This window comes from Manacus vitellinus, unplaced genomic scaffold, assembly GCF_001715985.3.
Source record: "Manacus vitellinus isolate BGI_N305 unplaced genomic scaffold, ASM171598v3 scaffold_23_pilon, whole genome shotgun sequence".
Taxonomy (NCBI): Eukaryota; Metazoa; Chordata; class Aves; order Passeriformes; family Pipridae; genus Manacus; species Manacus vitellinus.
The window spans coordinates 1,742,766-1,761,751 of NW_021939718.1; the positions used below are offsets into that span (position 1 = coordinate 1,742,766).

An 18,986-nucleotide genomic window follows, 5' to 3' on the forward strand; every position below is an offset into this window, starting at 1 on the left:
TATTTTTCCATTAATACACTTTTGTGTCTGACAGCAAAACCTAGTACAAATCAAATATACGATAGCTCATCAATAACCTCTTCTCTTTTAAAGATGCTCAATAAAGCTTAGAGAAAACCTGGCCACTTCATACACTTCAACGGTTTTGAAAAATCAGTCAGAGATGTTATGGACTGATATTATGCTGTGGCCAAGGGGCAAAGGCGAGTCAGGGATGTAATTACTCTGGCATTAGCTCATCTTTGCAGCATTTGGCAATCCAGGTCTGTTTGCAGACTGGTTGTGCGCCTGACAGTGAACTAGTGGAAGGAGCCAGAATATAGAAGCTTCGTCTTCATGGAGTTGTTCCACAAATACTGAACCTTGAGAAATAGTGGGGTGCTATTTTCTGTAAATCTGACTTCCAAGATAGGTGATGGAAAATCAGATATTTGCCACTAGGCTGTGGTGCTAACCTTCATTCTGCAGAAGGCACAGATTCATGGGAGGGCAGCATGCAGAAAGAATGGTGGGAAAAGCAGAGCAGTAACCTGAAGGTTTTTGTCTTTACCTACATCTTCTGTGTTTCTGTAACTCAAAGGCAATGCCTGTGACAGGCCTTTGAACTCTCAGTAAGGGGTTAGAACCACTGAGATACTCAAAAGGCACTAAAACATGAATATCCTGAGAACATCTCTGATCTAAGTAAATAATCTGCTAATTTTTTGCATAAAGTACTGACAGTCAGTCTCTGGAACCTTGTCAGATCTTTTTAATACAAGAGAGCAGAATTTGACTGTCTTTTCAAATACACGTTTGAAAAACGGCTGCACAGAAGTTTCGTTTTAATACAGTCTTTGGGTGTAAAGGATGCATTTGACAGTAAATTTTTAATAACAGTTGAGAGAAATTGTGTTTGTCCAAGGCTGATTTTTTTTCTTTTTAAATCTCACATATCTGTAGAGTGGATTTTATCAGAAGCTGTAATCACAACTAGGTCAGCATTGCGTTTATGTCACTAATCTTAACACCTCTAATTAATCTCATTCACGTGAATTCATTATTTAGGAAATGTCAATCTTGTCTGGAAAAGCACATCCCTTTTTTTAACTCTGCTAATCCAACACACTAGCAATATTAAGCTGGTATTAAACTGCACCATAACAAATGGCGTCTGATCATGAGTGTGTGAAGATTTCTGAAAAATCCGTCTAGATCTGAACAAAAATGTGCTGGGAAGTGATCTAGTAGAGGGTGTGTATGCATATATATATAGATATATGTATAGATATATATATATACATATATTTAAGTGTATATATCTGGAAAGCACAATTGCTGCGCTCCTGTAGGCTGTGACCGCATGAGAGCCAGGAAATGTGACAGCAGCATGGGTGAAGAGAAACACACACCAAAAAAAAAGCCCCAAAGGGAGAGGAGCAGAGCGTCCCAATCAGCACTGCGGCCCTGGGGACAGCCATCTATGGCCATGGGGCAGCAGGTGTCAGCGGGAACAGGTGCGGATGGCAGGGATGTGTGGCATTGCTGGGGACCCTCTCCCCACTGACTGCAGCCACGCCGTGCCAGCCAACACGGCCGGCCACTTGATGCTCCGCTCCCGTTGTGGATTCCCAGGCAGCCGGACTCAGCGGGTGCTGCTGCCTGTCTACTCTGTCAAGGCCAAGGAAACACAATCCCCTCCATTGAGGGTTGGCATAAGAATCCTGTGTCAGCTGCCCCGGGGGATTTTTGGGGTTTTCAGACATTTTGCACCATGACAATGGATGGGAATAAGCCTGAAGGATGAGGAAATGTCCTTAATTAGAACCTCAAAAGTTATTCTGACCTAAATTCTCCTCTTAAAAGCAGTTTAAAAAGTGAAGTGATGGACAGAAGTCTTTTGCGTGTCCCATGAAATAATTGTGAACATAGGAAGTTGAAAGTTTAGTTGCATACACTAACAGAAATTTAATATAAAGCTTTAATGCTGGAATCCTCATGTGATTTGCTTTTGTTTCATTCAGAGAAAACCCTGAAGGATACATGGTTTAGTTTAGCTACTGTGAGATCTCTGAATCTGACATATACTTCTCTTTATATTTAAAAGACCAAAATTGCCCCCTGTAATTTAAGTCAATACAAAACAGAAAAGCACTGGCAAGTTGGTAAAACTGAACATTAAACAAAGGGATTGTGCTTGATCGCTTTTAGAAAGTAAACAAACCTCTTCCATCTTCCCATCTCCAGCCTCACCATCTCTCCATAGGGGTGACCTGGGCACAGCAGCCAGACAGCAGGGTGTGCTCTCTCACACAGATGCACGAGATGCACTGTGAAGAGGCAGAAGGAGATGTGGTGATTCTGACCAGTCTGCTACAGGCTGCAAGGTCAGCACAAACAGACAGCACCTCCTGAGGACTTCAGGGCTGCACCACCTGCACTGCCTTCCAAAGCTCCCCCATCCCCAAGTTATGTAGTACAGCTATAGGGAACAAAGAAGCAAAAATCCCACTATCCCAGTGCCCTTTTGCAAAAGCATGGATTTTGTTTGGTTATATACTGACACTACAAAATAATATAGAGGTCTCTTGGCACACGTCAAGAGCGTGAGTGGAAGAGGATAGGTAGGAACCTGGTGCACTGATGATCTTGCAGCACACATATACAAACCTTGCCAACGCACCGGTTGATCCTTCCTAAGCAGAGAGAAGCAGGTGTTACTGGCAAAGGGTGTCGGCACTGTTTGGTTTCACAAGAGGTGTGATTAGAGAAGGTACTTGAAGGAGGAGAGAATAATCACTTGGCATGCAAAAATGAGAGGAAAATCCAAGCAGAGGGTTTGGTGTATTGTTGTGAAGAGCCCACTTATGTGTATTCATCTGAAGAAGGCAGGTGTACAGGACCAGACAATGGAATTTTTTTTTTCTTTGAAACTTCAGTGAAAATAAAGTAGTAACAAAAAGATTAGCATGTGGTTGTAGAAGTTCAGCTTTATATAAGCCCTCTAGCTTGTTTCAAAAGGATTACAAACCACAAAAGCATTTTATGATTTATACAAAAGAGGTAAGAAATGTTCCATTTTTCTGTGTTACTAGCATGCAATTTTTTGTGTGTGGAGCTTGTTAGATAACATAAATGTAATAATGTTTTATCTGATTCTCCTAAACATACAATTAAAGTATATTAGAACAAGCATACTAGTTTATGTTCATTATTAAATGTAAAAATTTAAGAATTCTGCATTAATGGAACATAAAATTTGAGATTTTAGTTACACATAAGTCAGAGAATTCAGATAGGTGGTTCCCATAGCAACCTATCTCTTCCTCTGTGTTTTTCATTTCAGTAGAACCTTTCATTACTTGATTGCACCATACATTGTATTGTGCAATTTCATCATAAAATTTCATCATTATATAACTGAGAGGAGAGTGGAGGTTGTCTTCATGCAACATTTTCTAACTTTAATGTTTCTGATGCACAGAGAGCAAACAGATGCTTAAATAAATCAGACCCATGATCTAAATGTTTTCTGCTCTTTTGGGGGGCCTCCATAAATTTGACTGGGTTCTTTGGAATCACAGAATGACTATAACTAATAAAGCAGTTGAATACAATAGCACATCATTCTTTTGTGATTGGCTATTGTCTCCCTTGCCACATCAATATGTGGCTCCAGTGAGAAAAAAAAAAGAGACAAAACCATTTTTCATTTGTGGCTAAAAGACTTATTCCATCCAGATATAGGAAAGAAAGCAATAGTGAAAATGGGGGCACTTGAGGTTTTTGTCTTCTGACATTGGAATATAATTTACCAGATTGCAACTCTGTGGATTGTCATGGATACTAGTGGGTCTGTCAGTAAAAGACATTGTGGTGGCTTCTAGGCAACATAACAGATATGGGAATTTGTAGAAGTAGACCTGTAATTCTGAATTTTTCCATACTGTAAAGTTTGATTACAGTTGAAGACCCAGTGAGATCACACTTTTCATTACACAAATGAAGATAGTGATTAACCTTACAATAGTTAGGTCTTTGTTGCAGAGAATATCAAAATGGAACAGAGTGGGTGGGTCTGAACCTTTTGGGAACCTCATCAACCAACCAGGTCTTTTTAATTTGGCAGCTATACTATGAGCATTTCCAAGCCCTGGAGTGCTGAGAGGAGCAGTTCCACAGCAGATGAACCTATTAAGAAGAAAGATAAGCAAACTAAATGTTAAGATGAAAAAAAAGAAAATAATTTCTAACCTTCTACACTCATTCTGCTAAAGAAATGTTAAAAAAAAAAAAAAGTAGGATATACAACTGCAGAAACAGAGACTAGATTAGGAAAATGAAAGACTTTTCCTTTCAAAAGACTTAAAATTGCTATGATATCCAATGCCTTGATAAAATCAGACCTGTCTGTTAGTGCCATATTTTCTTTTGTGCTTCTGTAGTGATGATACATTTTGCATGAAATGAATGTAAATAGTTGTTTATACTTCATTTTACTGCAAGCCAGTATGTCACTAAGTCAGCACTTCTCTGAGATTTACAGAATAGGTTTTAGGCTAAATTGCTGGCACATGAGATTTCAGCCAAAGGTTGTTTTCCTTTAGCCATTTTCTTTTTCAAACGCCTTGGCTGATTTTAGGTTATTGGAGTCCAATATAATTACTTGTTTAATTGCTTGGAAGAAGTAGAGCTTCTGTAGTTGAAAAATGGCTTATTTTCTTTAAAAATAGCTTAAATCTGGCTTGGGGTTCTCTAGAATGCAATGCACTATACAATTGTGTAATTTTATCCTCTTAAAAATTCCCTGAATAGTCATTAAATCTTTGGAAACTAGCTAATCTTCAGAAGGATGTGATAGATCTGGCTATTTTCCAGGGTTTGCAAGAGGCTATGACAGCTTAACATCAAAAGAAGAATGGTTTCTAAATCACTGAAGGACTGGGTCAAAGACTCCAGAACCAGTCTCTTCTTTCAAGAGGTGACACAGGAGGAGCAGATGAAAAATTGACACAAAGTCTAGAGAACTTGTGAATAAGGATGGATCAGTTTGATATTGGTCAGTGCAACTTTTAGTTGTGATGTACCAGCTTCTGTTATGTTGAAGCACAACAGTGAAGGAAAAAAATAATGAAAGGAAAAAAGAGAGAGATTTAATGTGGTAGTTAGTGATATGGAGGAGAGTAAAATAACAAACAAGGCAATAAAATAGGGAAAATTGTAGCCTGTGTGTTGAGAAGCCAGAGAAAATGCTAAGATATTCAGGATCATTATTTCTGTCCTAAATACCACTCAGTACCTTAGTGCAGAGGGTATGTATGTCAATTCCAGCCTGCTCTCCTCTCCAAAGGAGGACTATGATGTGAGCGTGTCTTCCTGTCCCTATGTAGTCTATCAATCTGTTCTTCTGTCTTTTCCCTTACTACTTAATTGTTTTATTCAATGCCAAGCAAATCTAATGCAAAGTGAGTGATCTCAAAGACTATGCAATTCCAACAAGTTTCATGAAAATTATATGTTCTTGTGCAAAAAAAAGAGAACAAGAAATTAATTCCAGAAAGGCTCCCAGCTGAAGGCAGTATTGCAGCATGAGTCTTTACAGACAGAAGCAGCAAAGGATCAGCAGAAGGATGGGTAGGGGACAAGAGAAGTCTCTGGAGACACTGACACAGGAGATCTCTGTGTACTGCACTTTACCCCAAAATGCAATTCATGGGGAACCAGGCATTAGTTCCAGCACTCACAAAGCAAGGAGCTGTGCCTCTGACTCCAGCACACGTGAAAATTTCTGTTGTCTAACCTTACCCCAGCTCAATGAAACATGTTTTTGTGGGGGTTTTGTTTGTTTGTGGTTGTGTGGTGTTTTGCTGTTGGTTGTTTGTGGGCTAGGTTTTTTGGGTCTGATTTTTTGTTGTTTTGTTTAGATTTTGGTTTGGTTTGGTTTTGAAGTGTGGTACACAGGGAACAAGTGCACTGCATTTGTGAGCTTGATTTGCCATATCAGGCAAGGTACCAGCCAAACACTCTAAACTGAGGGGGTTTGCAGGGGAAAAGGTTGCCTCTACTCTTTAGGGCTAAAGTTAATTTTGGCTAGAATACCAAAATGATTTTACTAAATTTAGTCTTTGGCTTTTCTCGTGAAAATGGAAACTGCCTTTCCTCTGCCTGATGTGGTAGCAACCTTTATGAAAATAATATAAAAATAAATATGTATGAAAATAAAACATTTCTATGCTGGGAGGGAATCTGGTCTCTTTGGAGATTGTTACAAGAGTTATGTTGGCTTACATTACATTTCCTCTTCTGTACATCTGAAATATGCAATAAATCCCTGAACCTCTACAAACCACTGTTTCACATGACTGCTAAGTAGACATTTGAGAGCTTTAGGCCATTGTGAGTATGCTGAGGACAAGATGCATCTGCTTTCACCCAAATTGCAGCAAACAAGGAGTTGGGAATGATGGGAGGGGAAAAGATTCAAAGAGGCTGTGAAACATTCACCATCTTGTCTTTTCATACTGCTTTTTATCTGGGTTGTCTAGTAGGATGATGATTGTGCAGCCTCCTTCCCTCACATATGCCCATTCATTTGCAGCTTTGTTGACCTCTGGGAAAAAAAGAGAAAGGGGTCATTGCCATTGTAAATAGAGGAGCTGAACTGTCATCTCAAAGCCTCAAAAGGAGGCTCAAAGGAGTTGAGGATGCCATCCAGTCCAGCTCACATCCACATCAGTCCTCAGAGACTCCATGGGAATCAGCAGGACTCCATCAGTGAATCAGATATGCTCAGGGAAAGAGTGCTGATCTTGGTTTCATGTCCGGACAGCTTGATCTAATCTTGAAACAGAATATTTTATGTATTCAGAGGACAACTGTTTTGTACTTCTATGAGGAGAAGAATGTTAGTTGACATTAGTTATTCAGATGTAAAGGAGACATTTTACTTTTAATATATCACATTGTGTCTGTTAAATCTATCAAACAGCTGATTGCAAAACCCTCTTTCTAATTGGCTTGTTTCAAGCTAGCAGCAGTAGAAATTTTACATGATTATGTCTGTTCTGCTAACAGAACATTTAAAAGACAAAAGAGACAGAGAGCAGAAAAGAGATGTAGAGAATCATTCAGGTTGTGTTAGCATCTTAAGGTTTTATTCCAATGGATTTATAATTTTGTTGGTGTGGCAAAAGTAGCTCATGGGATTAAACTTCAAGTCTCTATAGATATGAAGTTTGAAAAGAAAGTTCTACATTGAACCAGCCTTGCACAAATAACTAACTCTGTTTCGGAGTTCTACAATATGGTATTGGAAGGCTTAGATCTCTTAGTGATCACCATCACTTCGCCTGGTTGATGAAAATGTGAGATTCAGGGGGTTTTAGTACATAACTATTAAATTAAATATATAGTATGGAAACAAGGTATGACGTTATAATAATTGAGGACATTAACAGTGTAAACTGGACATTGCCATAAAGAAAATATTTAAGAAATGTACAATTCCCAAAGAACAAAAAGCTCAGATGAGAAGCAATGTTTCTGAGAAAGCAAAAAGAAACCAGAGTATCCCACACTAATAGACAGCACAAACATAGCCACTTATGTGACCTTTTTGTGGAAACTGAGCTTGCTTAGCCAGGTTTCAACTCAGAATGGACTGCAAGCTGACTAATAAAGTTTGTAGACAGCCAAATGGACTTGGAAAAGTTTTTGAGTAAGACATTCTTGAAGCTAAAGTTGAGAAATCTTGAGAATACTGGCTTTATGTACTACTGCTTGTATATAGGAAGTCCACACTTTCTTCTCATATTCTTTTACCTTAATATAGGCTGTGACTGTTCATCAGTGATCTGTCAAGGTAGATCAGTTAAAACCTATTTGAAGCCAGGCAACCATTCCGAACTCTAAACTACTGATTTAATTCTGGGTTTAAGCTTTTTCATCTCTGTTATTTGTCTTGGTGGTGATAATCATGGTTGTGAGGGTTGATTTGAGCTGCTAAACATGAAATTCTTCTGGTTTGACTTTTCACTGAACATCTGTTTTAGCAGTACTTTTTCCTGTACATTAAGCTTCAGCTCTGTGCATTTGTAGCACTGTAAATTAGTCAATGAAAAGTAAATACTGTGTCTAGATGCTCTTAATTGGTATTTCACAGCCATATTATCAACTCCATTCTCCCTCTTGTTCTGTCAAAAGTGTACACTGAGGAATGGCATTGCTAATGTCATCTCTTGAATTCAATTTAGGTAATCCTTCTTCTTCTGTGATGAAATTCCTAAATTTATTTCCTGTTGTTTTTTTGTTGTTTCTTTTTCCATTTCTTCCTCCTGTATCTTTCTTTTTCCATTTCTTCCTCCTGTATCTTTCTTTAAAGACACCAGTGTATTCCACTGTAAGCAGTATGCATCCTTTGCTTTTAATGTTCATTGACTTCAAATTAATAAATATGTTAAGTTTGTTTCCTCTTAAAATAAATTGCATTCTGGGTGTGTAACTTAATCCTTTCCAGCTTCAGAAGAAAGATGTCTGCATGATCCTCACTTGCCACTCATAATTGGAGACCTACAGCACCAGTGTGGTGGATTACTGGTCACTTTCTTTCCTTAAAGCATAATCTAAAACCTTCCTCTGATGAGCAGTTTGGGTTTTTTTAACGCTGCTGACTTTTTCTTGCAGCCTGTGTCAAGAATTGAACTTTCCAAATTATGTATTTCAGACATTGAGAAAGAAAGGACTTAATGGCTGTGACAGTCCAGACCCCGATGCAGACGATTCAGTAGGTCACAGTCCTGAGTCTGAGGACAAGTACAGAAAAATTAATGAAGATATTGATCTAATGATCAGCAGGCAAAGATTATGTGTAAGTACTCTGAGCTTCCTTTCATTTTTTTTACTTTCTGATATTTCTCTGAACCTGGCAGGCATTGAACAAGAAAGAAAACAAAGGTTGTGAAAGCCCTGATCCTGACTCCTCTTACGCTCTCACCCCACGCACTGAAGAAAAATACAAAAAAATTAATGAAGAATTTGATAATATGATCAAGAGCCATAAAATACCTGTAAGTACCAAAGGTTAGATGGCTGTCTGCTGATAACTGCTGCAGTAACAAACCATAACCCTTTCAGTTCTGGCTTAAGGAAAACATTTGGCTTTAACAGCCAAATATATAACTAAACACTGTGGTCAGAAAATTTCACACAATATATTTTTCTTCCAAGTCTCTACCTCTGACACACAGACAAAGCCTACTATGGATGAAACATACAGAAGGAAGTGAAATATACATATATACATTATACTCACTTGATTTACAGAACCGTTTTACCACACCACTTGCCCAAATTATACCTAAAAAATAACAATGGAAATCTTTCTTTGTGCACAGGCTAACAAACCCACAGAACACTTTCTGAGGTGATATACAAAAAGTTATGTAGAACTGAAATTCCTTTATATATAGTAATGAGTGTGTTTTGTGCATGTCACTTCAGTTCTCAAGTGTCTCTGCTAAACTCAGTTGCAGCACTGAAGGGTTACAGCTACTTGCTCGCTGCAGAGAAACAGACTGCATGAGAGCCTAATGGCAGGATTCAGACATGTTTGTGTGTTGGGGTGATTTTACAGCTTTATCAGAGAATTTGCTTTGACCTCATCAGCATTTCTTTAATGCTTTAACATGAGCTAAATTTTGTTTTAACCAAGTCAAAATTTCTAACAATATGCCTTTCCAGATATCTAAGAGAAATAACTCTGCATGTGCTATTTCGTTTGCACAAGGTATACAAAGGATGAATACTTTGTGATAATGTTTGATACTACATTTATAAAGTCAAGAAAAAAAAATATGGATGTTTGGAGGTTATATTTGGTCTATTTTCCAAATGTGTGTGGAAGACAAAGTCAAAAACCAAAGATTTGCTCGGGTCCAAAAAATCATTTGAATTTGCATAGGTAACTGCTTGTTTCTGAAAGAGAAGAGATGATTTGTATGTGTTCATTCATTGTTCCCACATAAAGGCTGCATGGTTTGCTACCAAAAAGGTTATCTGTATATCAGAATGAGCAAAATGTCTTCTGTAGTGCTAGTCAATTGCACACACAAAATCTGACACCTAAGATGAGGATACCTCTTAAGGATGCTCAGATTCTATCTCATGCAGTATACGTGTTCTTTCCATTAATTCTCACCAGATAGGTTTTCACTCAAGGTAATTAAAATTTGAAGTTCTCACATCATGCCCAGTATATTTTGGAAAAAAAAGTAAAAATATAAAGTAATACTTTTCCAGAGACTAGAATGGCACCAAATGAATATTTAGAATGGCTAGTTAAGGATGTCCAATGTGTATATAAAATATCAGGGAGAAAGACATATATATTCCATCTTTTTTTACCTCTATTTTTATTTGCTTCTTTTGCAAAGCTGGTTTTCTCAGAATAAAAAGCTCTAAAGCTGTCGCCGTGAATTTGGTTTCTCAGGATGGAACTCAGTTTGACAAACAATGACTGCAGCATTTAGGAAGACTGTTATAAGCTGGAATGCTTAACCCTTTTTTGCATCAAAATCTCACCAATTGCCATTCTTCCATTCCTTTCCTCTTTCAAGGATGACTTTTGCCTTTTTCAAATCAAACTGACAGAATGTTCACCAAACTACTTTTCTGCCTTAAAAAAATGTTTGAGATGATCCTTCAGAACCTCTGTTTATCTCATGCTACCCCTGTTTTTGTTCCAGAAAAGCAGCACGTGTTATAATTATCTGAAATCTTAAGACATGAAAAAGAACCAAAACTTGGAAAAGACCCTCATTCCTGTGGTAGTGAGATCTATCACTTTCTTTACCTCCATAAGCATTTGGGAAAATTGTCTTTTCTATAAAACCAGAAAACTTATAGGAATTAGGAACAACACGTTAATCTGAATGGAGTACATCAGTTTTGTCCTCCCAAAATTAATGGAATTTCCCTATGGTTGCTTTAATTAAATTAAACCTTTTGATGTCAAATATAGTCCTTCTTCAGCAATTACCATGGTGATTTAGGGGATAATGTAACTTCCTACTTTCAGGGATGTTACGAGGTATGGTGTATTAATTGTTTTGTGAAATTACTTCAGAGATGTTTCAGAGATACAGAACTGCACAGTTAGCATTTTTTTTCATGTAAGACAGAATATCCCTCCTCTGAATACTTCCCATGCAGAAATCAAGGTCTGTGTCCTCCATCAATCTGCTTACCTCAAAAGGAAGAATCAGTAGATACTCTCCCCTAATGCAATAGGGACACCTTCTTGTGGCAAAAGCCAAGATGTAATGGGCAAGATGGTGCTCACAACTAGTACGTAATAGAAACTTGTAAGTCTCTGGTTTTATATATGAATATCATATATTACATGGTATGCAATAATGCTCTTAACTGTACAGATCAGTATAACCTAGTCAGGGAAGTTATATTCATTCACTTTTGATCCTCAAAGGTAGCCAAGAAAGTTGAGGGGAAAAAAGCAAAATTAAACAAAAAGTCGGCAAGTCAAGTCTCTAAATCACTACTTACAAAATATATAAAACAATGCATTGCCTGTGCCTGGTCTTGTAACATAGTAAAGCTGCTGCCAAATGAAAATAACATTGGCTTTTGCTCCTAAGAGCTAAGGCCAATAATGTTTCCTCAGATAATTTTCCGGGGATAAGTATTTGTATTGTTCTAAACCATCTGATAATAATTAGACATTTATTTGTAGTTTTCATAAGAGTGATGAAAGCAGAGGAGACAGAAATAATCCACTAGAAGGGAGCTATAAGTATCTCTGTCTCTAAGTAAATGAAGGCCTGGTTGAACATGGGAGGGATAAAACTAATATTTAACACAGTTTAGTCCATTAATTTCCAAGGGGTTTGAGTGTCCAACATTTTCCTTTGCACCACAGATTTGGAATGCACGTCTTAACACAATGTGGTATCATCTCCAGTGAGCCATCTGCCCTCTTTGGCAGTTGTGTCCCAGGGAGAAAAGACAGAGGGAGGGAAAAAAAAAAAAAAAGACAAAATGTGGCAAACTGCACACACGTTACAGTAAGACTTTGTCTATGTCAGAAAATTAGCAAATGGCAAAGAACATAGTGAGGCAATGGGAGGTACTTATCTCTATGCTGAATGCTTTAGCATCAGCCAAATAACATTCTCTCAGGCAATTTCTTAGCTCTGTTTGGTTGTTGGCCCAGGCCAGGAACAATTCCCAATTGTCAGTTTATATGTAGTCATGACTTTTCTGAGGTTGAGAAAGCATAATGGTATGGACACGGAGTGCTCTGTGACCTCAGATGGCCTCAGTTCCTCTCTAGTTCCTACTAATATAGATATTACGCAAGTGCATCAGAAGCTTTAATGTCTATCAGGTCCAGTTGGAATCGATATGCCTCGTGACTTACTACCAGGAATGACTAGGGAATCTGCAGGAGGTTGCAGTTCTTGGTGAAGGATTTATAAAACTGTAATAAATTTGGACAAACAGAGCAAACTGTAGCTAGAGACTTGCTGCTTTGTACTAGTGTTTATCCAGTCAAACTTCTCTCTCTAACTTTTGACAACGGAGGAGAAGAAATAAAAACTACTATATTCCAGATATAGTGTGTATTGTGCTGCAAATCAACAAGCAAAATTACTTTTCCCTGATAAAATTGCCTATGAAGTGCTCTGTAAATAGATGTAAGTTGACCCAGACAGTAGGTAAAAATGAAATCATTACTACAGAAATTAAGAAACTAATTCAACTTGTTTAAAAAGATATTTTTTAAATGACAAAATAAAAGCTAAGCAACCGTTCACATAACTAGAGAGATTGGCAGCCCCAAGAGCACCCAAGGCTGGAGCTCTTTTATCCTGCACCGATGTAGAAAAAGAAGAATCTAGCTCTTCATGGGTTTGGGCTGTACATGGAAGGAAGAGCAAAATGGTGAAAGCAGATAAGCTTGTTGAGGTCTAGCAAGACCTTCAGTTTTGCATTTGTACCAGTGTTTTAGCTTAGGTAACTCAACAGAAGTTTGGATAAGGAAAAGATATTAGAGACAATAATAGTCTCTACCCAGGCTCAGAGGACAGATTTCACAGATCTTGTATCATAGGTGAAGAAGATGTTCTGCAAAGTGCTCTCCAGTGGGTGACGATCTGACGTAGACTGACACTCAGGCAGGCGGGATCATGGGCTCAAAGCCACCAGGCAGAGAGAACTCCATCACAACCCTGAATGTTGCAAGAATCAGAAATTCCATGTTGGCTTATTTATGTCTCACATCAGGCTGGAGGGGGAGCTAAGACTTGAGGAGCTATTCACATCCTCGTGTGAATTCGCTGGCTAAAACCTTTTGAAAAGGCAGTAACCAGTAGCAGCAGCTAACTTTGAACACCAGGAGCAGTCTCATGCTTCTGATTTACATAGGATTTAGGAGCCTTTTGTGTCCTTCTGTGGCCAGTGAAAAGAATGTCTTGCTTCAAAACATACCTTCATCTGATAAAGTGCTTCAGATTATGCTATATGAACCTGTTTCCAAGGAGTCTTGACCTCAGTCATGAGGATGTAAATTACGTGTAGGTTCTTACATCTGTAGATTAGATGTAGAACATGGGGATTCCCAAAACACCTTACCTTCCTGTCCCATCTCTAGTTCAACCAATCAGGTCTGTGGAAAATACAGCCCTTGGAGTGCATTTCAGCTTCTCAGCAGAGGGAATCAAGTTCCTACATGAAGCCCCCAGGGGGCTGGGGAACAGCAGATCCATCTACTCAACCACTGTTGCTATGGCCAGCTCTCACAAAAACCAGGCCATAGGCTACACAGAGGGTATCAGAGCTAAATTAACACCTTTAAATAATTCCCAAGGCATTTGTGTAATGTATCCTTCACATCATACCCTGAACTAAAATCTTGCTCTGTGTTTCAGTGGTTAAGCCAAATGATTCCTCTATATTTAGAGCAAAATTTTTTCTGCTTCTAGAAATGGGAGAGGTTAAAAAAAAAAACAAACCACCGCCAACCTTAATAGATAACTGTAATTTGATGGCTAGTGCTGTAGTACACAGGGCACAGCCAATAGTTCCAGCCAGAGAAGAGACATGTGGCTGGTACAAGGTCAGGGTGCCTCTGTTGCCTGGTAAGCAAATGATGTGCCCAGCTCTCCACATACTCCCTCTAGGTCCTTGAAGACTTACAAGTCCTATCAGCTACCAATAACAAAATTAAAACCTCTGATTTTCTCCCTCAGAATATGTTACAAGCCTCCTTCAAAGAATTTTTGGATGTGTTTAAGCTCTTCAAGCTTATAAGATTTATAAATGGCAAATTGAGGGGTACTTAGTTTGCATTCAGGTATTGAATATTTAAAATGCTGTCAGGTAATTCTGAAAAAGATTTTCTGATCGAAAAGACAAGAAATTAATTATTTTTAAAAACAAGTAAATTAAATACAGATTTCTAATATGGTTATAATTTTTATAGAAATTCAAGCAAGCACTACCTGAGAAAACTCCAGCCAACAAACTGACAACCAACCAAGGAAACTTGAACTGGGCTTTCTCAGAGCCTAATGAGAATTAGATTCTGCATCTCCTCACACCCTCTGTCAGAGTGGTACATTATTTGGTTCATTTTTGAAAGGGATTCTTTCAAAGGGAAGTGCATAAGGAGACACTCTTGCCTTTAAGTATGAAAACAGTGTATTGAAAAGTTGTCACTAAACACTACCACCCCACCCAAAAAAAAGCCAAAAAAACCCCAAAAATAAAATAAAATAATAATAATTAAAAAAAAAGAACACAAACATTGGTGTGTATCTAAGGTTCTTGTATTTGTTGGCTGTCCCTGAGTAGAACTTTGTTTCTTTTAAGCCCTTCCAAGATAAGATAGAAACTTTAAAAAATGTAATTTGCTGTGTTGGTGTATTTAACATGATTCAGGATCATTCTGGTTGCTAAAGCAACATAAGCTGAAATTAAAGCCTTCCCTTTTGGATTCCACCCCTTCTAATTTTTCTCCATGCTATGAAGTCATCATAATCATGTACCTTTGATCTTGCAGTCATCTATGACACTAGATTAAGGTATCATAAGTGAACAATTATGATGTCACAGAATGAAAGAAAAAGAAAATTAAACTGCATAAAGTAGAGGGTTGTTTTAAACAAGAAAAAGATAAAAAACTAAAAAAAAAAAATATCTTTCCAGTTCTTACAAAGTAAATGCGCAAGCTGCGTTAAAGGAAGATGGAATCATGATTCAAAAAATCATATTTAAAAGCTCTTTTGAAACTCTTCTCTTGAGTCTTGTGGAAGGAGGCAAGCATAAATATTTTAACCACCATCTACAGAATATTTTAACCACCAACTACAGAATACTTGAACTAAATATAGAGTAACTGTACTTGAAGGCTGTTGTGCTTCTGTACTATTCTCGTCTCTGTTTTCCTTTTTTTTGCTGGTACAGGCTGTTCCACCACCAAACTTTGAGATGCCAGTTTCTATCCCAGTGTCCAACCACAACAGTTTGGTGTACAGTAACCCAGTCAGCTCACTGGGAAACCCCAACCTTTTGCCGCTGGCTCATCCTTCTTTGCAAAGAAATAGCATGTCTCCTGGTGTGACACATCGGCCTCCAAGTGCAGGTAACACAGGTAGGATCTGTTCCATCCCATCCCTTCAAGTGCTCTATTATCACCTCCTTGCATGCCTTCGATCACTTTAAACTGTACTCTGAGAAACAAGAAACTCTGCTTTTACCAGTCATAACCGTTTGTCCAAAATTACTGTGTTGAAAAAAAATCAAAAGAAGAGCCAAAGGGGTTTCTATTCTCAATTTAGAAAATTTAAAATAAATTAAAAAAATTTAAAAAAAATTAAAAAAGGTTCTAGAAAAAGCTGAATATTTACTGAAATTAAAGAAAGTCAATAAAGGATAAGAGGGCAGACAACTTGCTGTTTCATAAAAAGGCAGCTTATCTACTTTATTTGTACAAGAACTCACTATACCATAAAGCTTAAGAGGGCAGGGAAGAAAATGTAGCCAATGCAAACAAGTTGAAGCAAGTAAATTAGGACATTCTTTATTTAAATAATCAGTCTCCAGGCTAAAAGCAGAATTTATTTTTATTTATTCATTCACAAGTTACTTGATGGGTTAATGTTAGTTGAGGTCTGTGCTTAAGTGCCTTGTGTAGCAAGGGATTATGCTTTCTTCTGGTGATGATGAGGGCTCACCTCTGAATAGGATAAATGGGGATTAGGTTGTTTCAATCTGTCTGGCTGCAGCAATATCAAGATCCTTAAGAATACCACATTCAAAGAACTGTTTGAGGTCTCCAAGTGCAAAGAGAACTTTTAAAAATACTTGGTGTGAATGTCTGTAAAAGGCCAAGGAAATTAAAAACTATGTAAATATATATATCTTCTGAGTTACATTCTTGTCTAGCAACCTTCAGCCTCTTCCTCCTAATCCTATGTGAAAGCCTTTACTTTCCTGACTAACATTCAACTAAAGATAGTGAAGGACTACTATACATAACTTTCACACATAATTTTTCATATGCTGTGGAAGTATGAAAATTAAAAAAAAATAAAGAATGAAATGTTATGTACTACATATTTTTGTTTATCCTTGAAAGGCAAGTGTCTCAGACAGGTAACATTAAACATTATGATTTTATGACTACGGGTCTGATTCAATGCCAGTTGAAGTCAGAGGAAAGAAGTGGTGGATACTGGAGCAGCTGAAGGTAGAGAAAATTTTTTGAATGTTTGTGTGTTATAATTTATTGTGCTCATTTATTGTATTTCATTTCAACCCCCTAGGTAGCCTGATGGGTGGGGACCTCACAACCGGTGCAGGCACCAGTGCAGGTAAAGAGAAAAGAATGTATTTCTTTAAGTGAATAAAGGACTTACTTCAAAGACTGAGTCCTAAAATAGCTCCGTATTGGAGTTGGTGTATTAGAAATTGATTGGCATCAATTTAATTCTCCCAACTGGGGGTGGGGGGAGTTGATACTTGTGGTTCTCTTACTAGTAGAAAGAGGCTTGTTTTCCAGCAGTGTCAAATATCTTGCACCTCAACAAATTCCACAGACACAAATGTCTGGTTTCCTTCACATCAGCCTTTGCATACAAACTTTTGGGTACATTGCATACCCCTGTTCAAGCAAAACTCCCAGTGGAGTCAGTGTCAGAAACCATGATCCTTTTTGAGTCACAGGGAGTTTTTCCTTTGACTTTAGTGGAATTGGGGTTTCAATTTATGAATTTAAGCTTGAGTAAAGAGTTCAATATTGAGTCTCTCATTAGACTTTAATGTACTGAGTGCAGATGTGATTTCAAGCCCCTGCTCTAAGACCATTGCTAGTCAGCAAAATCTGTTAACATTTACTTAAATAATCAGTAATTAACTTAAGTTTAGTTTTATGTATTTGCTTAAGTGCTTTGATACACAACAGGGAAAGGATTTTCAAAATACCCAGGCAGAGAAAAAGATTAGCCCATTTAGTTCTGCTCCCATAGAACTAATGAGAACTGTACTTGCTAAGTTCTGTGTTATCAAATCAATGTTGTCAGAGTAGTCCTCTTTGCTCAGCAAACTCAGTGGTTTGTTAGCAACGTCAGAAATGTTGCATTATGACAAATACGGATTACAAAAGACAATGGCAAGATTACTTTTGCAGTTTTAGGAGTAGACACATATGTTCAAAGAAAACAGCCTGAGTGGTAAAACATTCAATTTTACTGCATTAACTGCTCTCAAAGAGAACTGTATGGAAAAACAGTTGGAAGATTCATTTTGTGCACTATAAACCAAGGCTGATATATGTGGCAATTTCAACATTGTCTCTTAAAATTATTTATAAAGAAATTTTGGATCTAGTGATTTTTTTTCTCTCTTCTTTGGCTCTCGTCAAGCCCCACCCCCCCTTTTATCTTCACACATGGATGAATCACAGATGTTTGTATGATGCATCCATAGTAAAATTGTAACTGCACAAAACTGTATCAGAAAGGCACTTTAAACACATACTAAAGCTTTGAGGGGTCATTTTGTATTAACTTTGGAGTAGGGAAGGCAGACCACAGGAACTTTGCTATTAGTCTCCTTTGTTTTCTAAAAAGAGAAAGCATGATAGAAAATTATATATTTGTTCATTATCTCCTGTTAGCCTGCGAAACACAGCCAAAGGCAGATTCAATCTGGCTGTGGTCGCATTTCATCTTCCTTTTTAAGCTCGAGTAGAAACTTAGGAACAGCGGCAGACGGATAGCAATTGATCGCCCTATTAAGGAGCTCCCTCTTCTGGCTCATTTAGAAATATCATTGCCTGGTTACTGGTCTCCCGTTCCTTTAAATAGACGCTGGAAAGCAGTTAGTAAAGAAGGCAACGTTTTCTTTTAAAAGAGGAGCATACAAAAATTAAGTGTCACCTACATGTGCATTTGTCTTAATAATCCTTGTGCTTAATAAAATCTGTACATCAGTATACCGGTTTAAAATTTATTTTCTTTCTAAATATATTTTTTTTTCCTTGGAAATATATTAAAAACATATATAAGCATAGGGAGCCAGATAGCTTGATTATTTACTCACAAATTAAAAATTTGCAGTTCTGGCACACTGTGTTATGCATTAAGCTCTCAAGCAATGTAACTTTGGAGTAGGCAATTGATTTCAGAGGCATATATATACAAGGGACATTGCTAGGAATGCATCATAAATATTTAATTGCATGAATAGTCTTTGTTCTTTATCTGGCAATAAGTGCCTTAAACACCATTAAAGAAGTGTTTTCTAAATCTCTTCAATGCAGAACAGTAGGAAGAATTTGATACAGGGCTGAAGAAAAATGGAAAGGTCTTAGTTGCATTGTTCCGCAACAGCACTGTTTTGGACTGTCCTCTTTCTTTAGGGTGCAGAAGAATAAACATCAAAAGTTCTCTTTGTTCATCATTTTTCACAAGAACAGAGACCTCTGTATT

At 37.6% G+C, this 18,986-nt stretch overlaps 1 protein-coding gene across 16 annotated transcripts in view; it reads left to right on the forward strand.

The window, feature by feature from the left end:
* Positions 1-18,986, forward strand: part of MEF2C (myocyte enhancer factor 2C) — a 135,907-nt gene that overhangs the window by 90,024 nt on the left and 26,897 nt on the right. For 7 of the 16 annotated variants that reach the window (XM_018072816.1, XM_018072819.1, XM_018072818.1 and 4 more), the window contains 4 exons: positions 8,702-8,761; positions 8,907-9,044; positions 15,460-15,646; positions 16,821-16,868. In XM_018072816.1, the coding sequence (XP_017928305.1) occupies positions 8,702-8,761; positions 8,907-9,044; positions 15,460-15,646; positions 16,821-16,868 (433 nt within the window). Of the gene's footprint in view, positions 1-8,701; positions 8,846-8,906; positions 9,045-15,459; positions 15,647-16,820; positions 16,869-18,986 lie in introns of all 16 variants that reach the window. The other 9 variants (XM_018072824.2, XM_008921413.2, XM_018072825.2 and 6 more) reach the window with 5 other exon arrangements.